General features: G+C 47.3%; 1 protein-coding gene across 1 annotated transcript in view; it reads left to right on the top strand.

Annotated features, from left to right (window-relative positions):
* The window catches only part of LOC142312085 (uncharacterized), a 201,475-nt gene that overhangs the window by 39,416 nt on the left and 134,209 nt on the right, over positions 1 to 27,850 (top strand). Inside the window, 1 exon segment of the mRNA XM_075350965.1 lies at positions 1,774 to 2,482. Within this exon segment, the coding sequence (XP_075207080.1) occupies positions 1,774 to 2,482 (709 nt within the window).

The following is a 27,850-nucleotide window of genomic DNA, read 5'->3' as shown; positions in this document are numbered from 1 at the left end:
AAGTGAGCCGCCTTCAGAACTTCTGGTCATGTGCAGTGCGCCTAATGAAGTCGGACATGTCTACCCTGCTTCTGAGGCTGAAATGAGCCTCGCACATGTGCAAAATTTCCATGAACTGGCGGTGGCGCCGGCTAGTGGAAATCATGTTATCACGCTCACATGGGCGTGATAACATCGAAACAAGTCAGACTAGTCTGAGGAAAGAACACTCCTACGACTAGTCACAGGCCTAATTAGAATAGGGAAAATGAGGTTTATAGGTAGTTTTTTTAAACATCATATTAGTGAATAATTCATTTCATATGTGTTTATATCTGTTACTATTCTCTGCTGCTATGTGCAGCATTATCGTGCTGCCCATCTCTTTGCCCTTTTTAAATATGGTGACTCCGGCTTCCGTCCTGTGCGCGCGCGGCCGTCCGATCTCCCCTCCTCCTTTCTGTCTGGCGACCTACCAGGACTCTGGGTTGCGCGCATGCGCAATTCGGATTCCGGAACGCCGGTCAGTGTGGAGGATGGGCATCGGATTACCGTGGCGCGCCAATGAAGGACGGTAAGTGATACTTCTCCGGATATATAGCAGCCACTCACATCATTCCTGCACCTCCCGACGAAGCGACAGCGAAACGCGTCGAGGTGCAGGGTGGTGTGTCTGCACCAGGTCCAGGGGTCACTGTGGTAGGTTACCTTGCCTGCCGGTCCAGCTTTGAATACACCAAGGGAGCTCTATTGATCCCAGATTGCTACGGTCATGATTCAGGCTGTGACAGCACTTTTCCATGCATAGGGATAATACTTTATTCTGCATGTACTTTCCCATACATAAGGATAATATTCTATTCTGCATATCATGTTTTATTATGAGCTATGATTGCTGAACAGTGGTTAGTGTCATACATCTAACCAACCTGATGAAATGTAATTGCAGTATATAATGGTGGCATCACAGAACATTGTATACCTGTAACTGCAATATTCCCTATGTATGTTTATGTCTTATTAAACCCCTGGTTCTGGTTTTTCAGGCACACCTCCCTGGTTGTGATTTTACAGGCACTTCTGCACTTTATGTGTCCAAATGACATCCCTTAAATCTATTGTCAATTTTGTTGTTATATAATGAATTAAAATGCACCTTATCATCATGAAATGGAATTTTCCTGGATTTATTATGATATTGGTGTGTTAATTATGAATTTTTGAAGGTCTCTCTTCCTCTCTTCTGTGTCCTTTTTTGGTGACCATTCATATATATAGGTTTCTAATAGTATGGACCTAATTATTCATATCTTGTTTTTTAGTCTGAGGAAAGAACACTCCTACGACTAGTCACAGGCCTAATTAGAATAGGGAAAATGAGGTTTATAGGTAGTTTTTTTAAACATCATATTAGTGAATAGCGTTATACATGGCTGGTTACAGAGGGAATTAGGGCATACAGGTATGAATGCAGCTGGGTTGGAGAGCACAGGGGGACATTACAGGTTCCCTTTACAATTTTGACTTATAAATATTATTTAATAAATGTAATTTTTGGTCTTGGAATTACTACCAAATTTATTTTCTTGGCAGATAACTATGTTAGAAGCTCACAAGAACATTCAAATTTTTTAACAGATGATCGTGGTATGATAGAAGAAGTGCATGAAAAGAATTTAATTATTCCTGCTATACCTTCAACCCTTCCCTGCAAAGATTTGGCATCTGATTGTGTTCAACAAGTCTTATTTTCTAATTCATTACAAACTGTTAAGCAAAATAATCATTACCAAGGGAGTATTGAACATCAAAATTTTTACAAAGAAGAAAGGCCATTTTCATGTTCAGAATGTGGCAGACGTTTTACAATTAAATCAAATCTTGCTAAACATGAGAGAATTCACACCGGAGAGAGGCCATTTCCATGCTCAGAATGTAGTAAATGTTTTAACCAACATTCAGATCTTGTTAGACACCAGAGAATACACACAGGGGAGAAGCCATTTACATGTTTAGAATGTGGAAAATGTTTTACAGATAAATCAAATCTTGGTAAACATGAGAGAAGTCACACTGGGGTGAAGCCATTTTTATGTTCAGAATGTGGAAAATGTTTTAACCAGAATGCAGATCTTATCCGACATCAAAGAAGACATACAGGAGTGAAGCCTTTTTCCTGTTTAGAGTGTGGAAAATGTTTTACCGACAAATCTAGTCTCAGTAAACATGGAAGAAATCACACAGAGGATAAGCCATTTTCATGTTCAGAATGTGGGAAATGTTTTGCACTCAAATCAGATCTTGTTGCACATCAGAAAATTCATTCATCAGTGAAGCCTTTTTCATGTTTAGAATGTGGAAAATCTTTCAGTTGGAAATCATATCTTATCAATCATCAAAAAACTCACACCAAGGAGAAGCAATTTTCATGTTCAGATTGTGGGAAATGTTTTAAAAGGAAATCTTCTTTTGTTTCTCATCAGAGAATTCACATAAGGACAAAGTCATTTTAATCTTCTGAACCTGGAAAACATTTCGTTTTCATGTTCAGAATGCAGTAAAAAATAAATTTTTATTAAGAAATCAAATCTTATTAGCAATGAAAAACCTCATACAATGGAGAAAAGATCTTCATGCTCTAAATATGGATATAATCATAAAAATCAGGTCTTGCTAAAAACAAAGGAGATACATAGGAAAAAAAAGTACTTTAATGTACTATATGTGGTAAAATGGTTTAAACAATTTTTTTAATTTAAATTTCTTTAAAAATACAATATTGTATTAAAGCCCTATGTCTATGAAAGATGTTCTAGTTGAGACATTTGTTTGGCGAATGGCTTAAATACTAAAGATTTGTAACTTCCAACACTCTTGCACTCCTCCAATCTATCCTAAACTCTGCGGCCCTCTTAATCCACCTCTCCCCTCGCTATTCCCCAGCCTCGCCACTCTGCCAATCCCTTCACTGGCTTCCCATTGCCCAAAGACTCCAGTTCAAAACATTAACCATGACCTACAAAGCCATCCACAACCTGACTCCTCCTTACATCTGTGACCTAGTCTCCTGGTACCTACCTGCGTGCAATCTCAGATCCTCACAAGATCTCCTTCTCTACTCCTTTCTTATCTCCTCTTCCCACAATCGCATACAAGATTTTTCCCGTGCCTCCCCCATACTCTTTAACGCTCTACCCCAGCATATCAGACTCTCGCCTACCGTGAAAGGCTTCAACAGGAACCTGAAGACCCACCTCTTCCGACAAGCCTACAACCTACAATAACCCTCAGTTCAGTACACCAATGTGCAACTAGCTCTGTCCTCACCTACTGTATCCTCACCCATCCCTTGTAGACTGTGAGCCTTCGTGAGCAGGGTCCTCTCGCCTCCTGTACCAGTCTGTTTTGTACTGTTAATGATTGTTGTACTAGTTTTTATGTATACCCTTTTCACTTGCAAAGCGCCATGGAATAAATGGCGCTATAATAATAAATAATAATAACTTAAATGTCCATGTCTAGTGGAAAAGAACCACTAACCTTTGGCCATGATAAAAATTGGTCTGCCATCAGTGGCACAAAAACTTAACCTCTTTGCAAGGAAGCAGACTAAAAATGACACCAGCAGCTTCTGCATCCCAGGTGAAGCTTGAGAAACTTAAGAACATGAGAAGCAAAACCACCATGCAGCAATTCTCTGAGCAACTTCTAACAAAAAAAAAGCTGTCATAGTTTTTGCACTGTGGTAAAATGCATAATTATGAAAAAGCAACTTCACACATGATTTGTCTCAGGATGCTTCACAAGACTCATGGTAGCGCTTACCTTTTTTTCAATAGACAACCTTTTTTCAAATGTCCCAAGTGTTCTCAACAGGGTTTCATCAAAGAAATTAATTGTACATAAAGCAAAAGTCCTAACCACTGAGCCACAATGCTTTTCTATATTGTTACAACTGAGCCTTTCCTCATGAGGACAAACAAACCAGAGGAGCTATTAACAACAAGTCGCTATACAGATTCGGAGTACCTTAACCCTGACCCCATTTTTCATTAGCCTTACAGCGGAGTTTAGCATCCTAAAGTTACGCAACGGCGCACCTACTCAACGTCGGCTGACTAAGCGTCCTAACTGCACCAGAAACTATAAATCAAGTGTAACACAAAACACCAATAAACATAAAAGAAGTGTACATAGGCAGAGGGTGAGACACAGGGCTAAAGATGTGTCCACTAGAGATGAGTGAACTCGAGGTTCGGTTTTCGAACCAAACACCGACTTAAAAAAAAGAGAGTTCGAATGCTTTACGTGTGAACTTCACTCGCGCGAGCAGCGCTGTGCTCAAGTACGCTTGGTGCTCAACCCTATGTAAGACGCTTGCAGTGTTTGAACGGCTCACACTGGGGGTAACAAAAGCATGATTAGATGTAGTGTGCAACAAAAATTTTTTTTGAAAAAACCCGCCCACCCTCACTCGGAAGTGGTCTGATTATGGCGGGCTGTATATGGGCGGAGACTCAAACTGCCATTCAGTGATTTCGAACTGGGGTTGGGCCATGAAAAAGAATGTGAGAATGCTGGAAAGGGAAACAAGCTGCAGGGAAAAAAAAAAGTGAGCACTAAAGCTGGGGTCACACTAAACGACAGCGACAACGACGTCGCTGTTACGTCACCATTTTCTGTGACGTAGCAGCGACCTTGTAAGTCGCTGTTATGATCGATGCTTAGCTATCAAACACAGCAGCCGAAGCAGCGATCATAACGACAGTGCTGCAACATGTGCAGAGAGCAGGGAGCCGTGCACACTGAGCGCTGGCTCCTTGCTCTCCTAGCTACAGTACACATCGGGTTAATTAACCCGATGTGTACTGCAGCTACATGTCACAGTGCAGGGAGCCGCGCACACTGAGCGCTGGCTCCTTGCTCTCCTAGCTACAGTACACATCGGGTTAATTAACCCGATGTGTACTGCAGCTACATGTCACAGTGCAGAGAGCAGGGAGCCGCGCACACTGCTTAGCGCTGGCTCCCTGCTCTCCTAGCTACAGTACACCTCGGGTTAATTACACGATGTGTACTGCAGCTACATGTGCACAGAGCAGGAGCTGGCGCTGGCAGCGAGAGCTGCGGAGGCTGGTAACTAAGGTAAATATCGGGTAACCACCTTGGTTACCCGATGTTTACCTTGGTTACAGCTTACCGCAGCTGCAAGATGCCGGCTCCTGCTCCATGCTCGCTTCATTTCGTCGCTCTTTCGCTGTCACACACAGCGATCTGTGCGTCACAGCGGGAGAGCGACGACCAAAAAATGAAGCTGGACATTCAGCAACGAGCGGCGACCTCACAGCAGGGGCCAGCTCGTTGCTGGATGTCACACACAGCGACAGCGACGGGACGTCGCTGCAACGTCACAGAAAATGGTGACGTAGCAGCGACGTCGTTGTCGCTGTGTGTGACACCACCTTAAGCAATATTATCCTAAACTGAGTAGCTGAGACTCCAAACATCCATCAACCTTGGAATATAGCTAACAAGGCACGTGCATGGCAAGTATAAATAGCCCCTCCCAAGATGTGATAGTGTGCCGCCCCTGTGCCAGCAGCCACCGCTGCTCGGATCTGGACCTTCCTGGGGAGTAGCTCGAGGGTCTCCCAGACACGCCGAATAAAAAGGGGGATGTAGATGTACGGGCTAGGCCATTTTAAGTTCGTGACGCCACCCACGGTGTGTGGTTTGGTGAGACACCACCGCTGCTGTTATGGGGCACCTGGAGGAGATGTAGTGGCAGCTGGATGTTAAACCCTCCGTGGGTAGGGATGGTTGCCCTGGGGCCTGGTGTCTTTCTGCAGGGTACAGCAACAACAGGGGAACGTTTTGGTTACTCACAGTAAATGAACCACACGAGTCTTTGGTAAACTAAGGTGCTGGTGGCCGGCCGCTGCGGCCGGTTGCATTCAGGTTCCCCCCCACTCAGGCTAGTGATCTATGTCCTTTTCCTCTGCACTGACTTTGTGTATGGTGGACGGCCTGGTCTGGAACTCAGGAGTCAGCTCCCGGCTGGATGTGGCCTAAGGAGCCGTGCCCGCAGACGCTGGCCCGTGGGATCTATGGGCCCTGGCGGTGACCTCTTATCCCTATCGGTGGGCTGTTGTCTTCTATGAGGGACTTTGGGTGGGACAGGACCTCTAGTCCTGGCCTTAATCGGTTAATTAACCAGGCCGCTGGTTTCTGGTCCTGGCTTCAAGGTCCGAGTACCCAATCTGTGCTACGGATTCCGGGTCGGATCTCCGTGTCAGTACCGGCGGGCTACAACCCTGTCCCGGTCCACCTCGGTTCTGCCGAGCTGTCTTCCCGTCTCCTGCTGACGGAGACCACCGTCTGCCACCTAGCCAAAGGCACCAGGCTCCGACCCTGGCACCGTTCAACTTGAACTTCCTCTGCTGGAGCTACACTTAGCTCCAGCCCACACTCCTCTCCACTTGAACTTCAAACTAGACTGCTTGTTTTCCCACCCCGGGCTGTCTAGACTCGTGGGTGGGCTTAGGGGGGACCCCTGAGCAGACCCAGGAGGGGGCGTACCCCTCGCGTCTCAGCTAGTGGTGGAGAGTGGGACTGGAAGCTAGAGAGTGTGCAGTGGAGTCGTAGGAGTGGAGCAGCCGAGTCTGAAGTGTAGAGCTGAAGAGCAGGACACGAGTCAGACCCTGCACCTGTAGTGGCTGCTGGGGAGTTCAGTCACAGAAGTTGGAAGGAAAGACGCTGGGGAAAATCAGCTAGTCTGGAAGACACTGAGGGGAACCAGTTAGTCGTGTACGGAGACTTCTGGAGGACTAGGCACGCAGGGGAAACAGGTTCCCGAAGTAGGCTCAATTTAAACTACCTACTAAACCTGCCGGTGGGGTGGACAACAAGTCCCACACCAACCATCACAGAGCCCGAGCATCAGCAGCAACGAGGGGGCCCATAAGGAGAATTGAGCCTGGACCCATCTTAACCTTGGTCCAACCTGCCAGAAAACGGGTCAGAAAGGGGAGGAAGGCAGCTGCGACTTCCCTGGATGGATCCCATGGTACTCTAAGTCAGGGATTGATCAAAACAAAAGAAGTGCTAAAAAGGCGAGTCAGCAGTCACCCCTACGTCGGAATAAAGGATACCTGGTTCCTCCTGGTTCATCATAGCATCGCCCGGGTTGCCTCACTCTACCACCAGAAAGTGAGTAAAAACCCTAAAAGACATTGCTGCCTGCGTGTGAGTTCTTCTGCGACCTGTGGTACTACACACTTACACCTAAGCCCCTGGGGCCCGCCTCACTCTTGAGAGGCCATCACACCAGACTGCATTTACAATCAGCCCCAGACGCTCCCTAAATTGCAGTGGCGGTCACCCACTGACCGCAAAACCGAGCGTGGCGTCACGATTCCTATTGAAGTTAACCTGACCTACCTGTTGTCGGAAGATTTCCAGTCCGTGAAGACCCTGAGGCGACCTGAAGTTGAGGGGCTTCACGTTTCTGGCGTCACAAACAGGAAAAGGACTAGACCTCTTCAGACAGGTGACCATGCGCCTTGGCGCTCCGCTTGAAAAATTTGAAATGCCACCATATTGCCACCAAAGAAAGCGCGCCAAGAAACAACAGCAACCCGCGCAAGAAGAAGTAACTGCCCACGAAGAGGTGTGACTATCGGAGAACCCCTGAGTGCATGGAGAAGATGAAGGCGGATCTGCTCCTGGACTGCTGGAATCTTTGAGTCCTCTGGGAGGAGAGAGAGAGAAAATGAAACTTGGGCTGCAGCGTGACCAGAACCTGGTGAGCAGCGATGGAGAGAGGATGGCGTCTGCACACAGCGAGCCAGAACCAGGCACTGCCGCCTGGTGGGACTGGGAGCTCGCCCAGTTCTTTGACCGGCTGCAAGCACGGATCATCCAGCAAGTGATGGAGTGGTGCACGGAGCTATGGGCGACGGCTGCGGCGGTTCGGGCCTACGAGAGGTGGACCGCGCGACAAGTGCCGTGTCGGGAAGTGACCACCCAGACCCCCTTGCTGATGCCTTTAGGTGAGTCCTACGCTGCCCCTGCCTGATCGGGTGTGCTGACCTTGCCGGCGCTGCTATCGGAGGCGATCCCTGCTGCGGTTCCCGCTGTGACCCCTGCTGCGACGTCCGGTGCAGCCACGCCCCGTTCGGCCAGACCAGACCAGGCCGCAACAACACCCAGTCAGACCAGACCAGGCCGCAGCCACGCCGCACTCAGCCAGACCAGGCCGCAACGCCGTCCGCTCCAGCTGCCCGCCTAGAAGTAGGCACCGCGCCCCAGCCGCCGACCGAAGAACCGAGTCCTGCGTCCCCGCTGGGAGAAGACCCAGTATTCCTGCGGCTCAAGGAGGAGTTGAGCGCACGCTTCCCCACGCACCTGGTGGACACGTACCTGGTCCCCAGGCAGTCATCCGGACCTGGAGTGGTCCCAGCACTCTTCATGCCAGAGAGCGGCCCACCACCCTGGCCCTCTGATGAAAGCCCATCCCCAGAGCTGCATAAGGAACAACCGGAGAAGTGCACAGTACCACTAAGGGGGAGGAGGAGAGGCCTGGAGGATGAAGTAACGAACCTCAAATGGATGCAGGAGGACGCAGCACCCTTTGCATGTAAGGGAGGCCCTGAGGTCGCGCTGTTGCCCCCCGACAATGGGAAGAGGTTACGACACCCCCTGCGGAAGAGGAAGAATTAGGCCCCACTCACACTTGCGCTATTTTGACGCAAACGGAATCCGTCAGTAATGTAGTACAGTTAATTTATTTACAGTGGAAGCGCGACACCATGTGGACACAAGCGGGTACTGCATGACACACTCACGCGGCATATTAATGCGCTTCCACTGTAAATAAATGAACTGTACTACATTACTGACGGATTCCGTTTGCGTCAAAATAGCGCAAGTGTGAAACTAGCCTTTAACGCCTTTATGCCCAGCCTGTGTGTAACCTGGGAGCCTGCGGACAGCGAGGTGGCGGTGATGAGACCAGCCCGCAGAGGACAGTGCCGCGTGAGGGCAAGGCACCCCCCTGTGTAGCCTTCCCCAGAAAAAGAGTGGAGACCAGGGATCTACAAGAAAAGAAGTCCCTGCGGCAGACCGGGTTCCAGACCCGAGGTCCTCTCCACTGTGGTGTGGTAGAAGAATTTAATCTACATACTGGCTATGGCTTCATTGTGGAGGCAGGTGTCAAAGAGGACATATTTGTGTCCAGAAGGGATGTCCGGTCCCACCTGCCCAGAGGACACCCTGGTCGAGACCTACGTATGAGAGACATCGTTGAATTCACCAGGCACAAGGGTGAAAGGGGCTGGTCTGCCCTAGACATGGTACCACGCCCGAAGAGCTCAAGCCACAGCCCTGCAGCTTCCACCCAGTCCCTAAGGTCATCACCACCAGAGGACACTCCACAGCAAGCTCTGCAACCACAGGAAGCTCAACCAGCGCAACAAGTCCAATAAACCAAAATTGCTCCAGAACCAACTTCCAGGTTTCAGCACATTGAAGTGCCAAACCCTGGTTTTGAAAGGCGCAGTTCTGTTTGATCCCAGTGAAGAAAAGTAAAGAGAAGTTCTACCAGTTTTGAAGTTACAGCAACGTTAAAGTTTAAGATGCGCCCACAAGAACTCTTGTGAGAATCCTCAAGATCTACCTGTTTTAAGCCCGCTTTACACGCTGCAATGTATCTTGCAATGTGTCGGCGGGGTCACGTCGTAAGTGACGCACATCCGGCATTGTAAGTTACATTGCAGTGTGTGACAGGTACGTGCGATTGCGATTGAACGAAAATCCGTTCATCGCATGCACGTCGTTCATTCCTCATGAATTGAACATGAGGTTGTTCAATGTTCCCGAGGCAGCACACATCGCAGTGTGTGACACCCCGGGAACATTGAACAGATCTTACCTGCCTCCCGCGGCTCCAGCCGGCTATGCGGAAGGAAAGAGGTGGGCGGGATGTTTACGTCCCACTCATCTCCGCCCCTCCGCTTCTATTGGCCGGCTGCCGCATGACGTCGATGTGACGCCGAACGTCCCTCCCACTCCAGGAAGTGGACGTTCGCCGCCCACATCGAGGTCGTATGGACGGGTAAGTACATGTGACGGGGGTTAATCGTTTGTGTGGCATGTTCAACAAATTGAACGTGCCACACATACGATGGGGGCGTTGCAAATCACATACGATATTGTATGCGAAATTGCAACGTGTAAAGCAGGCTTTAAGCACCTGGTTTTGTGCAATTTTACCCAACGGACCATAAGGCTATGAACTGGCTATAGCCACAAACTCTCGCAGTGTATATAGTTACCCCAGAGATACCAACATCAGAGCACGCCTGTTTATGGGGCCTGGCTCTGCACCACCAGGAAGCACGCCTGTGATATCTTTTGGACAGCAAGCGCCAAGAGCACGCCTGTTTATGTGGTCTGGCTCACCTACGACAAGGGAGCACGCCTGTTTATGGGGCCTGGTTCTCCACCACGTGGAAGTGGGTACGCCTTTTTATGGGGCCTACCTTTTAACCACCATCCCAAGGAGAGGAAGATTGGAGGAAAGGTCTGGGGAAACAGATGGCCCAGACCTGGTTGCTAAAAGGACCGGTGACCTGCCTCCTGAGAGGGTTTTGGGTGGGTTAATGGACTTGTGGTTGGTGGGTGGTGAAAATGGTACCTGGTACAGTGTTTTACAATGTTTTGCAATGTTTTATGATGCTTTTATGTGAATTTTCCTCTGTGTGGGGAAGTTGTATTAAAAGTTTTAAAATGTTCTTGTCTTTGCAGCCCGAGGATGTGCTGATGATAACTAAGGGGGAATGTGGCACCCCTGACCTGGTCAGGCGCCACTGAGTACTGCACCCATGCTGGGTGCATACAAACAGGTAATCCCAAAGGCTGACTAGGGTGTGTACGCACAAACACGTAGTACCCAGGACACACACACAGCTTAGAGGGGACCCCTGGGCAGACCCAGGAGGGGGCGTAGCCCTCACGTCTCAGCTAGTGGTGGAGTGTGGGACTGGAAGCTAGAGCATGTGCAGTGGCAGTCAGAGGAGTAGGAGTGGAGCAGCCGAGTCTGAAATGTAGAGCTGAAGAGCAGGACACGAGTCAGACCCTGCACCTGTAGTGGCTGCTGGCGGGGGAGTTCAGTCACAGAGGTTGGAAGGAAAGACGCTGGGGAAAATCAGCTAGTCTGGAGGACACTGAGGGGAACCAGCTAGTCATGTACGGAGACTTCTGGAGGACTAGGCACGCAGGGGAAACAGGTTCCCGAAGTAGGCTCAATTTAAACTACCTACTAAACCTGCCAGTGGGGTGGACAACAAGTCCCACACCAACCATCACAGAACCTGAGCATCAGCAGCAACGAGGGAGCCCATAAGGAGGATTGAGCCTGGACCCATCTTAACCTTGGTCCACGCTGCCAGCAAACGGGTCAGAAAGGGGAGGAAGGCAGCTGTGACTTCCCTGGATGGATCCCATGGTACTCTAAGTCAGGGATTGTCCGAAACAAAAGAAGTGCTAGGAAGGTGAATCAGCAGTCACCCCTACGTCGGCCTGAAGGATACCTGGTTCCTCCTGATTCATCATAGCATCGCCTGGGTTGCCTCACTCTACCACCAGAAAGTGAGTAAAAACCCTGAAAGACATTGCTGCCTGTGTGTGAGTTCTTCTGCGACCTGTGGTACTACAAAACTTACACCTGAGCCCCTGGGACCAGCCTCACGGGAGGCCATCACACCAGACTGCATTTAACATCAGCCCCAGATGCTCCCTAAATTGCACCCACTGACCGCAAAACCGAGAGTGGCGTCACGATTCCTATTGAAGTTAACCTGACCTACCTGTTGTCGGAAGATTTCCAGTCCGTGAAGACCCTGAGGCGACCTGAAGGTGAGGGGCTTCACACATCTTCATGTACTCCTAGGTTTTTTTCTTAAGCTAGATATCTCATTTAACGTATACTGCTCAAAAAAATAAAGGGAAATACCACATCCTAGATCTCAATGAATGACATATTCCAGTTGCAAATCTTTATTTAGTACATAGTGGAATGCGTTGAGAATAATAAAACGTAAAAATGATCAATGTAAATCTAAATTAATATCCCATGGAGGCCTGGATTTGAAATGATACTCAAAATCAAAGTGGAAAATCAAGTTACAGGCTGAAGCAACTTCAGGGGAAATGCCTCAAGACAAAAAAAATGAGGCTTAGTAGTGTCAATGTCCCCACCGGAGTCCATTCCTGTGACTTCTGTTTTGGTCACCAGGCACTGTTGTATTCCTGTTACGGACACTGATGGTGATAGGGGAGGAGGTGGTGCCAGTGGCTCTGGTGGGTGCAGACTCCATCCATCCACTAGGCTGGGTTTACCTGGGACCTGCAGTACCACTGGCTGACTGTGGTGGCATGTGTCTTCCAGATGAAGTTTCCACCTTTCAGCTACAGCAAATGGGAAGACACCACACCCTTCTAATTCCTTCTCCTATCTGCTGGTCACTGCCAGATATAGTTTTGTATTCCTGCTTTTCTGGTTCTCGCTCTGTTCTGAATTTTGATCCCTGCCTTCTCTCTGACTACTCTCCTGCCTACCGTTTTTGTACCTCACTGCAATCTCCAGTTCTGACCTCAGCCTGATTTCCTGACTGCACTCTTGTCTGTTGATTTTGTCCCTTTTCAGTATCTCCTTATTTGACCCTGACTGACGACTACTCTCCTTTAGGCTGCTTTCACACATCCGGTTTTTGCTGAGTGGCACAATACGGCGCTTTGCAGAAGAAACGCAACCGTTTTTTTTTTTGCCGCCGGTTGCGTTTTTTCCGCATAGACTTGCATTAGCACCGTATTGTGCCACATGGCCTTGCGTTGCGTCCGTTGTTTGCCGGATGCGGCATATTTAGCCTATGCGGTGGCCGGATGGAACATTGCCTGGCACTTTTTTTTTTGTGCGTCGAAAAAAACGCATCGTGCCGGATCCGGCGCAATGCGGCGCGATTTACAATGCAAGCCTATAGACGCCAGATGCGGCGTCCTGCGGCAAAAATGCATCGGCCGCCGGATGCGGTTTTTTGAACTGCGCATGCTCAGTATCAAGCTGCATCTGTCAAAAAACGGATGGGCCGCATGGAAAAACTTATGCAACGGATCAGTTTTTTTCGCCGCATCTGTTGCATAGGTTTTTGAGCCGGATTGAACCGCACTGCAAAAACCGGATGTGTGAAAGTAGCCTTAGACTCAGCCTTCCACAGGTAGCGATCTCCGGGGCCCTGTAGTAATTCCAAATCCCTATCCCTATATAGGGGTTAAAGGGTTTCGGGGTTCTTGGGATCCTGCTTAGTGGGCGGCTTTCCTATATAGTGACTTTAATATATAGTTTTTATGCAGTGATAAACTGACCTTAAAATTGCCAGATTATTTATGGGCCTCCTACTAGTTATTCCATGTTTGGAAATTAGTTTAGGTATAAAATTCAATATACTGACATTACATGGGAATTTATTACAACTTGCATTTTTGTACAGCATTAGTCACTTTGCATAGTAGATTGGGTATATGTGCAATATTATTACGCTGCTAGTCTGTTATGTTGCTGTATACATCTTTTTATGCTTGTGTGATTGTATATATTTGAATAAAGATTATATTGTATACTTAGGACTGTTTGCTCCTTTTTGAAAAAATGATTTTACAAAGTTTTTTCAATTGTTGATATTACAATATACACATTATATGCCATCTGATGTGTGTACACAGTATATCACACTGCTCTGTACACTGGATGTGGTATACCATGTACACAGTATATCACACTGCTCTGTACACTGGATGTGGTATATAATGTACACAGTATATCACACTGCTCTGTACACTGGATGTGGTATATAATGTACACAGTATATCACACTGTTCTGTACACTGGATGTGGTATATAATGTACACAGTATATCACACTGCTCTGTACACTGGATGTGGTATACCATGTACACAGTATATCACACTGCTCTGTACACTGGATGTGGTATATAATGTACACAGTATATCACACTACTCTGTACACTGGATGTGATATACCATGTACACAGTATATCACACTACTCTGTACACTGGATGTGATATACCATGTACACAGTATATCACACTGCTCTGTGCACTGGATGTGGTATATACACAGATATACAATGCCCTGCACTGATCACACCTGGGCCTACAGGACCTCACATATTCTATATGTAATATGAGCCATATAGTGTAATGTGTGCTGCAGGCTCAGATGTGATCAGTGCAGGATTCTGTGTAGTGATGTTTGTGCTGGAGATCAGTGTGAGTTATTGCAGGGGAGGGATGAGGCCGATGACCCGGCACTGACAGCCCGACCTGATCTGCAGCAGGTCACACTCCTGCAATAACTCACACTGATCCCGCCGGCAGAGCTGCCGCTGACACTATGAAATCCCGTCCTGCTCCCGCCTCACTGCAGCCTCCTGCCCGGCACCATGATGGATGACGTCACACTCACCATCATCCACCGAGGCCTCTGCTTCGGTCCTCCCACAAGCTCCTGTACGGCACGAAGAAGCAGCAGCAGGCGCGCGGTGACGTCATCCTTGCAGACTCAGCCCACACAGCATGCAGTGGGCGTGTCTGCAGCACAGTGACGGCCGGATTGAAATTCTTTAAGGGTACAGTGTGGTCCTGAACCTTAATAAAATGGCGCCCACACTGATGGTGGTGGGGGCCCCCTCAGAAGCTCTTGTAGTGGCTGCCCCTGGGCTGAAGCCCCGCCTGCCCCACCTATAATCCGGCCCTGGAGACAGGGAGTTGAGAAGTAGGCTCTAAAGAGAGAGGAGCTGGGAGAGTGAGTTCCTGGGGAGCTAGGGACACTGGTTGGGTCGCAAGTGGTGATTCGGGTCCAGAGAAGTCGGGGACCGGTAGCAGGGACATTGAACGAGGGTGTGACGGACATAGTCTTGGAGGACTGTCAGCACCAGAACTCCCAAAAGAACTGATTGGTACCAAGCACGACGGCAGGGTACAGAACCCTAGGTCAGGAGCCGGTTCAACGTCCTGGCAATTCACCTGTAAGGGAGAGGACTTCCCTACGAGCTCAGAGATTGAGGGCATCAGCACAACGAGGGTGACAGGGGTGTATCCAGACACAGTAACCAACTAAAGTCCCGCGTGCCAGCCCTCAAGAGCACAGCTACACTACAAATAGTGAGCAGGACCCCAACAGCTTCAAGCCACAGGAACCACCAACGGACCATAAATTCTGCACGGAGGCAGGCTCCAGATCACTAAGTAACATTGGTGGGACTGGGTACTTGGACGGACTCCTGGCAGCGTCAGCTGTATACAGAGATTTTGGTTTACCTACAGTGTGTATGTCTCCTTTCTAAACCTCATCCAGCACCACGACTATCCACAATGAGTACCCTGGTCCCCTGCATCCAGTCCTCCCAAAGCACCAACACCCTGAGCCCGGGGCCTTCCCTACCTGAGGAGGGACTGACACCTTGCTGCCCAACACCATCTGCCCCGGTACTCATTCCAGCAGCGGCGGTAATCCCATTAGGGCAACACGCAGGTGGCGTCACAAACTAATCCCCTGTAAATACCCCCTTTCACGGATCAAAGTGTCCGCCAAGCCAGGTCCGGGCCCCTCGAGCCACCACGATCCGAGGAGCCCGACCAACACCGGGGCGGTACATTAACAACTTCAAACAAAAAGAGTTTGTTAAATTGTTGCTGTTGACAGAGAAAAAAAGGAGAGCTAGACCGACTAAATAATGTGATTAATAATAATAATAATAATAATCTTTATTTCTATAGTGCCAACATATTCTGCAGCGCTTTACAATTCAGAGATTAAAAAATAGTGATTAAAAACAAAATTTTACTTCTGATTATTTAAAAAAGAGAAGACACAGATTAAAAAAAATTCTGCAAGTAGAAACACCCACCCACCACCCACACGCCCAAACACTAAGCAGACACATTTTCAGACTGCTTGCCCTGAAAACATTGCCGTTTAGGCTTGTGGAGACTGAGGCTTTTTGCAACCTCATGACGGTGGCCGCCCCTCAGGACTTGGTCCCCAGCCACCATTCTTTCTCTCAGTGTGCCGCCCCCGACCTTCACAAGCACATATCCCATGACATCACCCATGCCCTGACCAAAGTGGGCCACTTAACCACGGACACGTAGGCAAGTGTTCATGGCCAAGAATGCTAAATTTCCATGACTAACTGTGTGGAGTATGTAACAGAGTCTGTCCTTATGACGCCACACATGCTACTGACACCTAGAATTGCAGGCCCTAGTTCCATCAGGGTTCCACCACCTCCAATATCAGTTCCTGCACCTGTCCTCCTGGTCTTCATCCTCCGAAGTATCGTTCTTATCAGTCACAAGCTGTAGGCACTACAGCACTGCCCAGTGAGGTGGCAACAGGCTTTGCTGAAACTGATATCTTTAGGTGAAAAACAGGACACTGTTGGGGAGCTGTTGAAAAGTCTAACAGACCAGACAGCTCCGTGGCTCCCACACCTAAACCTTGAAACAGGCATGGTCATGCGTGATAATGGCCATTATCTTGTAGCAGCTCTGAAGCTTGGCAAGCTTCTACACATACCATGCCTGGCTCATGTGCGCAACTAAGTGGTTCAGTGCTTTTTGAAAACCTACCTAAATTTGCCTGAGCTTCCTGTCAAGGTACGCCACGAGTGCGCTCATTTTTGCAAGTAACCTACAGCTGCCGCCGGTCAGGCAGTGCTGCAGCAGTGCTTGCAAGTGCCAGATCACTGACTGGTTTGCAACCTGCCCACTCGCTGTAATTCAACATTTACATATGTTGGCACGGCTCTGTGAGCAGCAGAGGGCAGTAGTTGAATACCAGCTACAACATGCCAGTCGGTATTCCAGCCAGTCTCCGCGCATAAGAACCAATGAGTGGGTATGAATGTCTGACATCTGTGCGGTTCTCCAAAATTTTGAGTACTCAATGAAGCATGTAATGACCCCATAATCAGAGTAACAATCACGCTTTTGTGTCTATTGAAACACTCACTGCTCATAATTAAAAAGGAAGCTCTGTGTGTGGATCAAGTGACGATGTAGGAAGAAAGTACACAGGGTAATACTACCCAGCCTAGCCTCATCTCATCTTTTCAGCACAGATCGGGTACTAATGAGGATGAGGAACAGAAGATGGTTGCCAGCACAAGAGAGGATACTACCAACACCAGCTTCTCATCTATTGAGTGTGGATGGCCTGAATAGGAGGAGTAGATGGAGAATTGTACTTCTGGTGGGGACAGGAAATCTTAGCTTTTGGCAGTCTGGCACACAACGCAGACTTTATATCCCACTGCCTTTCTTGTGACCCTCGCAATATAAGCATTTTGGCCAACAACGATTACTGGTTGTTCACCCTTCTCGACCCACGCTACAAGGAGAACTTTGCATTTCTCCTTCCTGTGGTGGAGATTGCAACTAAAATGGTGCAATACCAGAAGGCCATAGTTGAAGTATTGGTCATAAGATTCCTTTTTGCCTATGCTGGTGGCAGAAGTTAGAGTTCTTTGAATAACCAAGGAGTAGAGAGAAAGACACACCTGGACCAACAGAGGTAGGGGAACACTATCAATGATTTGGGACAATTTCATGACCCTCCCAGCGCCTAGGCCCTGATGCATGGGGTACTCTGACAAGGAGGAAAACGTTTATGAAGATAGTGAAGGAGTATCTCGCCGACCATACCAACATCCTCTGTGGTTCCTCTTTATCATGCAGCTACTGTGTATCTAAGCTAGACGTGACATGAACTGTACCTCTAAGCCTTAGAGTTCTTGTCCTGCTTCGCAGCTAGCATTTTGTCTGAGTGACTTTTTAGTGCTGCAGGAGGCATAATAACTAATAGGCTTATCTGTCTGTCAACTGAGTGCAGGCAGGTTGACTCCTCTTATAAAAATGATCAAAGTGTGGTTTAACCCAGATTTCTCAACCACACCAGATGACAGCAGCTGAAATTAAAAAGATAATTGTAATGTTCCTTTTATTGCAGTATATTCCCATGCACTGCTTCCCACACAAATAAGGGTATACAGTCCTTGTTCTTTTTTGTGTCCTCTTGCTACTCCTCCTCTCCTACACCACAATATCAACAGTATCATGATACAACCCTTGCTCTTAGTTTTTTAAGGGTGTGTATTATGCCCTAATACATAATTTTAGAGGACTACCTCAAATAATCTTTTTTATATGTATACACCCCCAGGGGAGAAATGTTTTTGAAATTGTACCAGAATTTAATCAGAATCCTACATCTACGTCTCTTTCTGGCTGTATTGCAATGCCTCCTTGTCATTTTAACTAGACCTCTCACTGAGTACCTAGGCTTTCCCAGTTTGGGAGTCAAAATATTTTTAAAATTGTAACAGAAGTAAATTTGAATCCCTCTGTTGCAAGTGTCTCACGTCATTGGGAGACTTGAGAGGTTTAAGACCGGAGTCTCACATTGCCTTCTGAGACTCTGGATTTTAAATGTGACTTGCTTTCTGTTGGTGTATGAGGGTTAATGTAATTTTCCTTGCTAGCAGCTCTGGGTTAGTTCACCTGAAGTACAGACAATTTGTTACCTCTCCCATCTCCTTTAAATAGTCAAATTATCCATCACCTGATGCCAGTAATAGATTTCATTCTATTTCTGACCACCTTGGAGGGAGGAAGGTACCTATGAGCTGCTGGTGGTCCGCTGCTTGAGCTTTTGTGGTGCTACTGTTTGTAGCCATGTCGCCTGCAGCTTTGGTATGTGGCTACAGCTGTGAAATTCTTTGGTATATCCTATTGTCTATGTCTCCCATCTGTTCTCCTTCCCCTGTGTGTCGTTACGAAAGTGATATGTAGGATAGAATCTGGCTCACATTGGTAGTAGGTGACTCCGAGAAAAGGAGCATACATATAGACGGACAACTCGGGCACTCAAAAAGTCATGAAAAATAACGAAGTTTCGATAGTTTTGATTCAGTTTTTATTCATGCAAAGGTATGTAGAAAAAATATATATTTTGACGTTTCGGCCTTACACTCAGGCCTTTATCAAATGTATGATCTATGAATAAACAAAATAACAAAAATAAGTCATGGTACAACATAATAATTACCATCAAGAGGAACAAGGGAGGAGAGAGAATCCAGCACCGATGTAGTAAAAGTATTTTCTTTATTCAAAATTCATAAAATGAAGATCTGACCAAGTGCAGAGTATAAATACGCTTAACCCGTTAAGCATATTTATACTCTGCACTTGGTCAGATCTTCATTTTATGAATTTTGAATAAAGAAAATACTTTTACTACATCGGTGCTGGATTCTCTCTCCTCCCCTGTTCCTCTTGATGGTACTGATTACTCAGCTGTGGAAGCCAAACCACTTGTTTCTTGCACCGGAACAGAGGCTGGAGATACCTGCTCTAGAGTGGTGAGCTGAACATATATTTATTTGTGTTTTTACAACATAATAATGTTTTTGACATACTGTACATGCAAAATACTCTTTACAATGCATGAAACAAAAGTAGGCAAACGATCTCTATGTAGATATATAAATGGACAAACCAAGGTATAAATATAGAGCAAAGTAATTGTCGGGTAGACTGAGGTTGAGATCTCATTATTCATACAAAGACCAAAATACAAAAATGTTGTATCAACAATACATACCAAAGAGAATATATGAAGTACAAGGATGGTGAAAATATTGTTCACACGTGTTGAGTTTGAACTTAGTTATCTACCTAAGATAAAGAATGGACGGCGTGAGTTATGCATTATTTTGTTGATAACAGAGAGAAATGGAGAAGGGTGATAATACCGCGCCAAAAGATCACTTCTGAAAACGTCAGATTAACGTATCTTTATTGGCATAGGTCTACGCGTTTCAGGAGCTCCGCTCCCTTCCTCAGGACCGTGGAGAACCAAGAGACATCAAATCTAGAATTGTGCCTACTGACATACATTAAATAGCCATATTGACGTCATAAGGACCATCCCTCTTGAAAAAAACGAGCGGGAAAACAAGTTGCATTAAAACATGACGTATTACAAGCATTTGCATATACAAGATAATGAAATATGTGTGTAAAAATCATATGGAGAAAATGAACCAAAAATCAACTAATATGCACAAAATAAAGCAAAAATGTGACTTGAAATAAAATCGATGTGTACTATATTCAGGGTTGAATTCCACTATTCATATATATGGGGGCTAGAACTCCCCCATATTTGTAGTAGTGCAGAACATTAGAGGTTACCAGAGCGGTACACTATAGCCACCACGGTGTGTGTGAGTTGTCTGTTTAAATAGAGAAGTGGGAAGTTTTTATTAGAGAATAAAAATATATATGAGTAAGGGTAAGGCAACCCATAAAAGACTGTGAAAAAAAGTTAATACATGTGTATTGTGAAACTAAAATTGAAGTGACATGAGTGAGAGCGGTATGTGAAATCGCTGTAGATCTTCACATACTGACGGCAGTTCACAAGAGTTCAATAGCGTGAGAAAAAATGAAACCGCGCCTGCGCCAAAGGAGCCAGGCAGGTTACAGAAGTTCAAGACCGTGGGAAATTAAGACAGAGCGCATGCGTCCCTTCCAAGCCTAGAAACCAGTGTTAGTGCTAATATGTAGAAGCTCGCATACATATATGAAAAGAGAATGGGATCAAGTATAAAAGGAGATAATATTTACAAGTAGTGATGTCTCTAATCAAGCCTGTATTGGTGGACAAGAACCATCAACAGAGTAAAACGGCCTGAATTACGGGAAAGTGTGTGCGATTACCCTGCTGGACATGAACACAGAAGAAACCACTAGTCCAATCCAGAGAGCAAAGATGTAAAATAAAAGAAATATACATATACCGTCTAAGAGGAATAAAAACATAACATATAAGATAAGAATCTACTCAATAAAAACATAGCTCATAAAGGAACATAACAAAGACGAGGGTATAATAAAAATTATAATAAAAATCAGAATGTATAAAAATATATTATTATATATATATATACTTGAAATAAAATCCTAATGTAGCCTATGTAATGCCAATTATCATTAGCTAAAACCAGATAGGGAATATATATAAAAAAAAATGTATATTATATATATAAAATAAAAGGGGGGTATTTTAATAAATATATAAAAACGCATAATACATCCTAATCAATGAAATAAATCTGTAATCTCATTTAGCCCCCGGGGTTTGAGAGTATTAAGTCTATATATCCAAAATGTCTCTTTTTTTGTTGAGTACCCCTATTCTGTCAGGAACATGTGGAGGTATCTGTTCAATGGGGGTAACTTTGAGTTTTATTTTCTTCCCATGCACTAGAGTGGCGTGCCGTGATAAACCATGGAGCATGAACCCCACCTTAATGTTGTGTCTGTGGGAGTTCATGCGATTATGTAACGATTGTGTCGTCCTCCCTATATAGCGTTTTCCACAGTCAAATTACAAAGTCAGACTGACAGGTAAGGTGCCCTTTTATCATACAGTCTGTGTCACCCGGGGTTGAGCCAAAGTAAACCCTTCCATGTTGGATATTGCTGCAACAAATACAATTTCTAGTGCCGCATCTATAAGATCCTATAATCTTGTTATTAGTGGCTGGAAAAACCTTACCTGTCAGTCTGACTTTGTAATCTATTTAATAGAATGTGACTGTGGAAAACGCTATATAGGGAGGACGACACAATCGTTACATAATCGCATGAACTCCCACAGACCTATGACCACGCGTAGACCTATGCCAATAAAGATACGTTAATCTTACGTTTCCAGAAGTGATCTTTTGGCGCGGTATTATCACCCTTCTCCATTTCTCTCTGTTATCTGCCATCGGGTGGCTGCAGCCGGGATCAATACTATACATGCGATTAAAGGGGTTGTGACTTGCACAACTGTATCTGGTGAGTCTTTACTCCCCCCTCCTCACCCCACATTATTGGGGTAATACCCTATCTGTGCTTCCTTTCCACAGCTTCGTTATTTTGTTGCAGAGAATAAGGAGATAGAGGATGGAAGATACCATATGAAGGTTAGGGGATATAGGTATATAGATGGGAGTAAATGGGAAGAAGTACCTTTGCTATTACATGCAGGGTAAACCTCTCATAGATATAATGTTCATGTACATATTGCAATATACGGCCTATTGGATAGCACAAAAAAGAGGTGTATTATACTGGAGAAATCCATGTGTAGAGTGGCCCCCCAGAAATTATTGCATAATTTATATAACTGACCACATTGAGTATTGATCAGGAAGATCAGTTTATGTAATGGAATGGCAAAACTCCATGCACATGGAAATCTGACAGATAAGAGGATACATAGATATATATCTATCTCCTGACTTGGCAATAATATATTGTTTATCCATGTGTACAGTAGCCCAAAAGAATTACATGACATATCTGACTCACCACATCAGGTGCCAATAACGAAGATCAATAATATATAGTGGAATGGCAGGACTCCCAAGCGTATGGAACTGTGACACATAAAGGTATACATAGATAGACATATATCCCTTGATTTGACAAACATCTCTTGTAACACATTGGGGGATATAACACAAACCTTATGTTATTCCAGATGAAGATAGGGTATCAAGACCCTGTACACATAACCCCCTATGAGGATCTGTGAAGATATAAGGGTAGACTGCTGTAAGCCTATGGTTACGAAAGTGATGACGTCTAGTGCACTTGTGCCGCCCCTGCGACAGCCGACGGGCTGCTCAGACCCGGATCCGAAGTGGCTCCAGGGGTCTCCGGATCCGAAGAGGCGGCGTCGCGCGGCACTCTCGGAAATAAAGGGGGGAATTGTTTGTGGTTTTGGGATAATGTTCGTGACGCCACCCACGGTGTGTGGTAACGTGAAGGAACACGGCTGCCGGTTTTGAGGAGCCCGGGGACGCTGGTGTGTGGCAGCTTAAGTTGTTAACCCGTCCGTGGGCAGGGGAGTGGTGTCCGAGGTCCGGTGATGGATGGCGTGGGGAACCCGTCGGGTGCAAGGGGGGTAACGTGTACTCACACAGTCCAAAGTCACTGACACTGACACCAGGTAAACCAAACTCTTGAGCACTCTGTGGTCCTTGGGCGGGCACGCTGGGTTAGTGTCCTCTTGGTGTTGCCTGTTGACCTGAAGCCTTGTCCCTTGGCACTGTGTGTCCTACGTGTGGATCCCTTACACTTGAAGCATGTCGGGTCCCACTCACCTGCGTGGCTAGCAGGGTGAGCTTGCTCTCAGGGTTCACGCTTGGGATTTTCTAGACGGTTGTGGGAAGTCCTATCCCCCTCATTGCGCTAGTACCGTGATTCTGGAGCGGGTGGGGAACGGTTCCTGAAGATTTCGTTCCTGTCGGGTGAATTATTGGGCTACGTGAAGCTACTTCCCAGCCTAGGGTCCATGTACCCCGTCGTGCCCTGGTCTCTGCCCAGTTTTAGCACAAGGCAGCCGGCCTGCTCTCTGTAGCAGCACCGTGCTCCCTGCCACTACCCCCTGCGACCAGGGTTCCAGCTCCTTCTGGCCAAGCCAATGTCTGGCACCTGGGACGGGTACAGGAGCCCAGCTCCACAGCGTGACCTGCACTGTCACTGCTGTCTCTCCTTCCACCTCCACTCTCCAACTCTGCAACTCTACAGCCCTCCAACTGCACTGACACTTCTGCCCTCCTTCTACCAGCCCTCCATCTGGGTGGCCCTATTCCCCTCAGGCTGCCCAAAGGGTGTTTGGTGGGTGTGGTGCAGAGTGTTCCTCAGGATTTGTGTACACCTGTTGGTAGCAACACCAAAGTGACAGGACCAGTAACCAAGGAGGAGCGGGTACCATGCAGAAGGGTAGATTGACGGCACCCTTGTGACAATCTGATAGGCCAGGGCGTCACATTCCCCCTTGGTTAAACGTGGCTCAGCCACAGAGCCCCAAGAATTTTATTTTTTTTTAAAGGAGGAAAAAGGGTTAACAACATTTTTATTTTTTTAAACTTGTTCATCCCACACAGGGGAGGTGCAAACATTTTTTTTAAACTAGAGTTCGTCTGCCACAGGGACGCCATCGGTTTTGATGGCAGTGGGGACTAAACCTTCCACGTCCCTCCCTGCGACAGTCCCGTCCCAACGTCCGGATACCAACAACCCCCACCCAAACAACCTGGTTCCCCTGAAAACCTAGATGGGTCCTTGGGCCGGGTTAAGGTCTCGGGGGGTGGCAGACGACTCCGATGGCACAACGGTGCAGTCTTTTTACAAGACACAAGTTTGTGTTGGTCACGCCAGTCCTGTGACCGTGGTCCATTTTTAATCAACTGTAAAATGTAGAAGTCTCTATAAAAACCACACCTAAACGTCCTGTACCATAGTACAACTGTTGCAAATTTAGAGAAAATCAGGTTACCTTCCCATGCAATTAGTGTTTCATTGGTTCTCTCATTTTCTAACATTTTCTATATGGAAAATAACAAACTGTGGAAAATAACAAACGAAAAACACAGATACCTAACATTTTTACGGTACCATATTTTTCTGCTAATATCAACATTCTTCTCTGTACCTCCGTGGAGGCTGCCCAAAGTTAGCACGAGTGTACCTTCTTAACTCTGGACCCTCATCCTGATCTGATGACACAACTGCCTCCCTTACAACCTCCTCACTTCCTGTACTAGGTGTTGCAGGTAGGACCCTACGTATGCGTGGCAAGGGGACAGGTGTTACCCTAGGTGTTGAGGTGGGTGCAGTGTCAGTAAGCCCTTCCTGTTCTGTTTCTTCCACGGGTTGTGGGAATGTTAACACAGGGACTATTACTGCTCCATTCTGCATAGGCCAGCCTTCTGGAAAGTCACCTAGAATGGTTCGAATTACCTTCTTCCTTCTTTCCGCCACGGGAGGTTGGGGTTGAGGTTCTTCTGTTAGCCTGAGTGGCTCTGGGCACTATTTTAGATGGTCTCGGGACACCGTGGCCGTGGTCTTTCCGTGATCCTTGCTACTCAGGCAGGTGTTGTGATTATCAGTTGGACTGCTGTATCACATAGGGCTCCTTCTCCCATTGGTCATCTAACTTGTGATGCTTCCGTTTTCTTTTTAGCACTACCTCGCTGGGAGCAAAGGGAGCTGCCTTGGCTTGTTTATTGAAGTTTCTCTCTTGCCGTTCTCGGGAGCGACTCAAGGTCTCTTCGACACACCGCTGGACCTGCTTATACTGGGCCTGGCGACGGGTGTCCCAGTCTTCCCCAGGTGCATATGTCTCTGGTAGCTCGACCTCCATCTCCAAGTCGATTGGGAGCCTTTCGGGCCTAGCCCTCATCAGGTACGCCGGGGTGCACTTCGTGGATCCAACTGGGATATGGTTGTACATATCTACCAGGTCCGGTAGCTTCTCAGGCCACAGATTCCGTTCTTCCAAGGGAAGAGTTTTCAGCAAATTGATCACCAAATGATTCATCTTCTCGCTCATTCCATTTGTTTGAGCATGATACGGGGTAGTGCGAATCTTCTTGCACCCATAGAGGTGACAAAACTCTTGGAAGATTTCGGCTTCGAATGCGGGGCCTTGATCCGTCAAGACTCGTTCAGGATACCCATGCGGCCTGCAGAAATGGGCCTGGAAAGCCTTGGCTGCAGTGCTAGCCGTCAAGTCTTTGATAGGTACCACCACCAGGAACCGTGAGTAGTGGTCAACCATGGTGAGTGCATATGTGTATCCAATGCGGCTGGGAGTTAACTTAACATGGTCCAGAGCCACAATCTCTAAGGGCTGCCGGGTGATGATCAGCTAGAGTGGTGCTCGCTGCTCGCTGACTGGTGCCATCCTGTCTCCTCAAGGCACAAGGGCCGCAATTCCTGCACCAGGCCTCAATGGAATCGATCATCCCAATCCAATAAAAGCGACTCCTTAGGAGCATCTCCAGCTTTTTCCATTCAAAGTATCCAGTCCCGTCGTGGTAGGCCTCCAGCACTACTGAGACATGCGACTTGGGAACCACTATCTGGCAGATCCTCTCGTGAGTTTTGGGATTGGTCAGTGTAAGTAAAGTTGGCTTCGATCTTGACACAGCTTTCTAGTTTCCTCTGGAGCATTCGGTCCCAGACGGGCATCAGCTCTGGACAGCAGTAGCTTGACTAGCTTGATTGCAGGATCCTGTTCCTGGACTTCTTGCCAGCCATGGTGGGGCAGGGGATCGCAGGTCACCTCCTGCTGGTGGACGTTTGCTCGAGGTCGCTCTTCTGCAGAGGGTTGGTGAAAAGCAGGTAGCTCAACCTCCTCTAGGTCGTCTTCACCCCCTTTTTCATCCAGCAGGTGGGGCACTCTGGACAGCGCGTCCGCATTGGTGTTTTTGCAGCCAGCCCTACACTTGATAATGAAATCATAGTTAGCCAATCGGGCTACCCATCGCTGCTCCAGGACTCCCAACTTCGCTGTATCCAGGTGGGTCAGCGGGTTATTGTCTGTGTACACCGTGAACTTGGCAGCAGCAAGGTAGTGCTTGAACCTCTCCGTCACAGCCCATACGAGCGCCAGGAATTCCAGCTTGAAGGAGCTATAATTCTCTGGGTTCCTTTCCGTTGGCCTCAACTTCCGGCTGGCGTAGGCAATCCCCTTCTCCTTGCCCTTCTGTACTTCGGATAGGACGGTATCCAATCCCACATTACTGGCGTCAGTGTACAACACGAATGGGAGGCCGTAATCGGGGTAAGCCAGGATCTCATCCCTGTCAGGACAGACTTCATTTGTTCAAAAGATTTCTCTTGTTCCGGGCCCCATGGGAGTGGCAGCTTGGAGGGTCGCCCAAGTGTGGTCTGGCCCACCAGGAGATCTTGTAAGGGGGCTGCCATTTGGGTGTAGCCTTTGATGAACCTCCGATATTACCCCATCAGGCCCAAGAATTGCCGCACTTACTTAACAGTGGTAGGTCTCGGCCAGCTCTGGATGGCGGTGATCTTTTCAGGGTATGGCGCCACACCCTCGGCACTCACCACGTGTCCCAGGTACTGGACCTTAGGTTGGAGGAGATGGCATTTGAACAGCTTGAGCTTCATCCTGTGTTTGGATAGGGCATCAAACACTTCGGCCAGGTGTTCCAGGTGGGCCTCATATGTCTTAGAGTAGACAATGACATCATGCAAATACAGCAGGACCGTCTCAAAGTTACAGTGGCCCAAACAGCACTCCATTAGCCTCTGTAATATCCCAGGTGCGTTGAACAGCCCGAATGGCATACTGTTGAACTCGCACAATCCCATCAGGGTTGCGAATGCAGTCTTCTCTCTGTCTTCTTCAGCGACTGCCACCTGCCAGTACCCGCTTGTGAGATTAAGAGTGGAGAAATAGGTAGCACACTTCAAAGCAGCTAGCGATTCCTCAATTCGGGGCAGAGGGTAGGTGTCCTTATCGGTGATCTTGTTTATCTGCCGGTAGTCCACACATATCGGCATGGTCCCATCTCTCTTCTTTTCAAGGACTAGTGGGGCCGCCCAGGGGCTGCAGCTATCTGTGATCACTCCTGCTTCCTTCATACTTCGGAGCATATCTTTAGCACATTGATAGTGGGCAGGTGGTATGGGCCTGTACCTCTCCTTAATGGGGGGGTGCCTGTGGGTATGTGATGCTGTACCCCTTTAATCCGCCCAAAATCCAATGGGTGCTTGCTAAAAACCTGCTCGCACTCCCTGACAACCCTTTAGACCCCTTGTTTGTGATGTGCAGGTGTAGCCTCAGTGCCTACGTGTAGTTCCTGACACCATTTTTCCTCTGGGTCCCTGGAATTGACCTGTGGGACCTGATGGG

This window comes from Anomaloglossus baeobatrachus, chromosome 5 (genome assembly GCF_048569485.1).
Source record: "Anomaloglossus baeobatrachus isolate aAnoBae1 chromosome 5, aAnoBae1.hap1, whole genome shotgun sequence".
Classification (NCBI taxonomy): Eukaryota; Metazoa; Chordata; class Amphibia; order Anura; family Aromobatidae; genus Anomaloglossus; species Anomaloglossus baeobatrachus.
The sequence above is the reverse complement of the archived record's forward strand: the minus strand, read 5'-3'. Positions and strand labels throughout refer to the sequence as shown.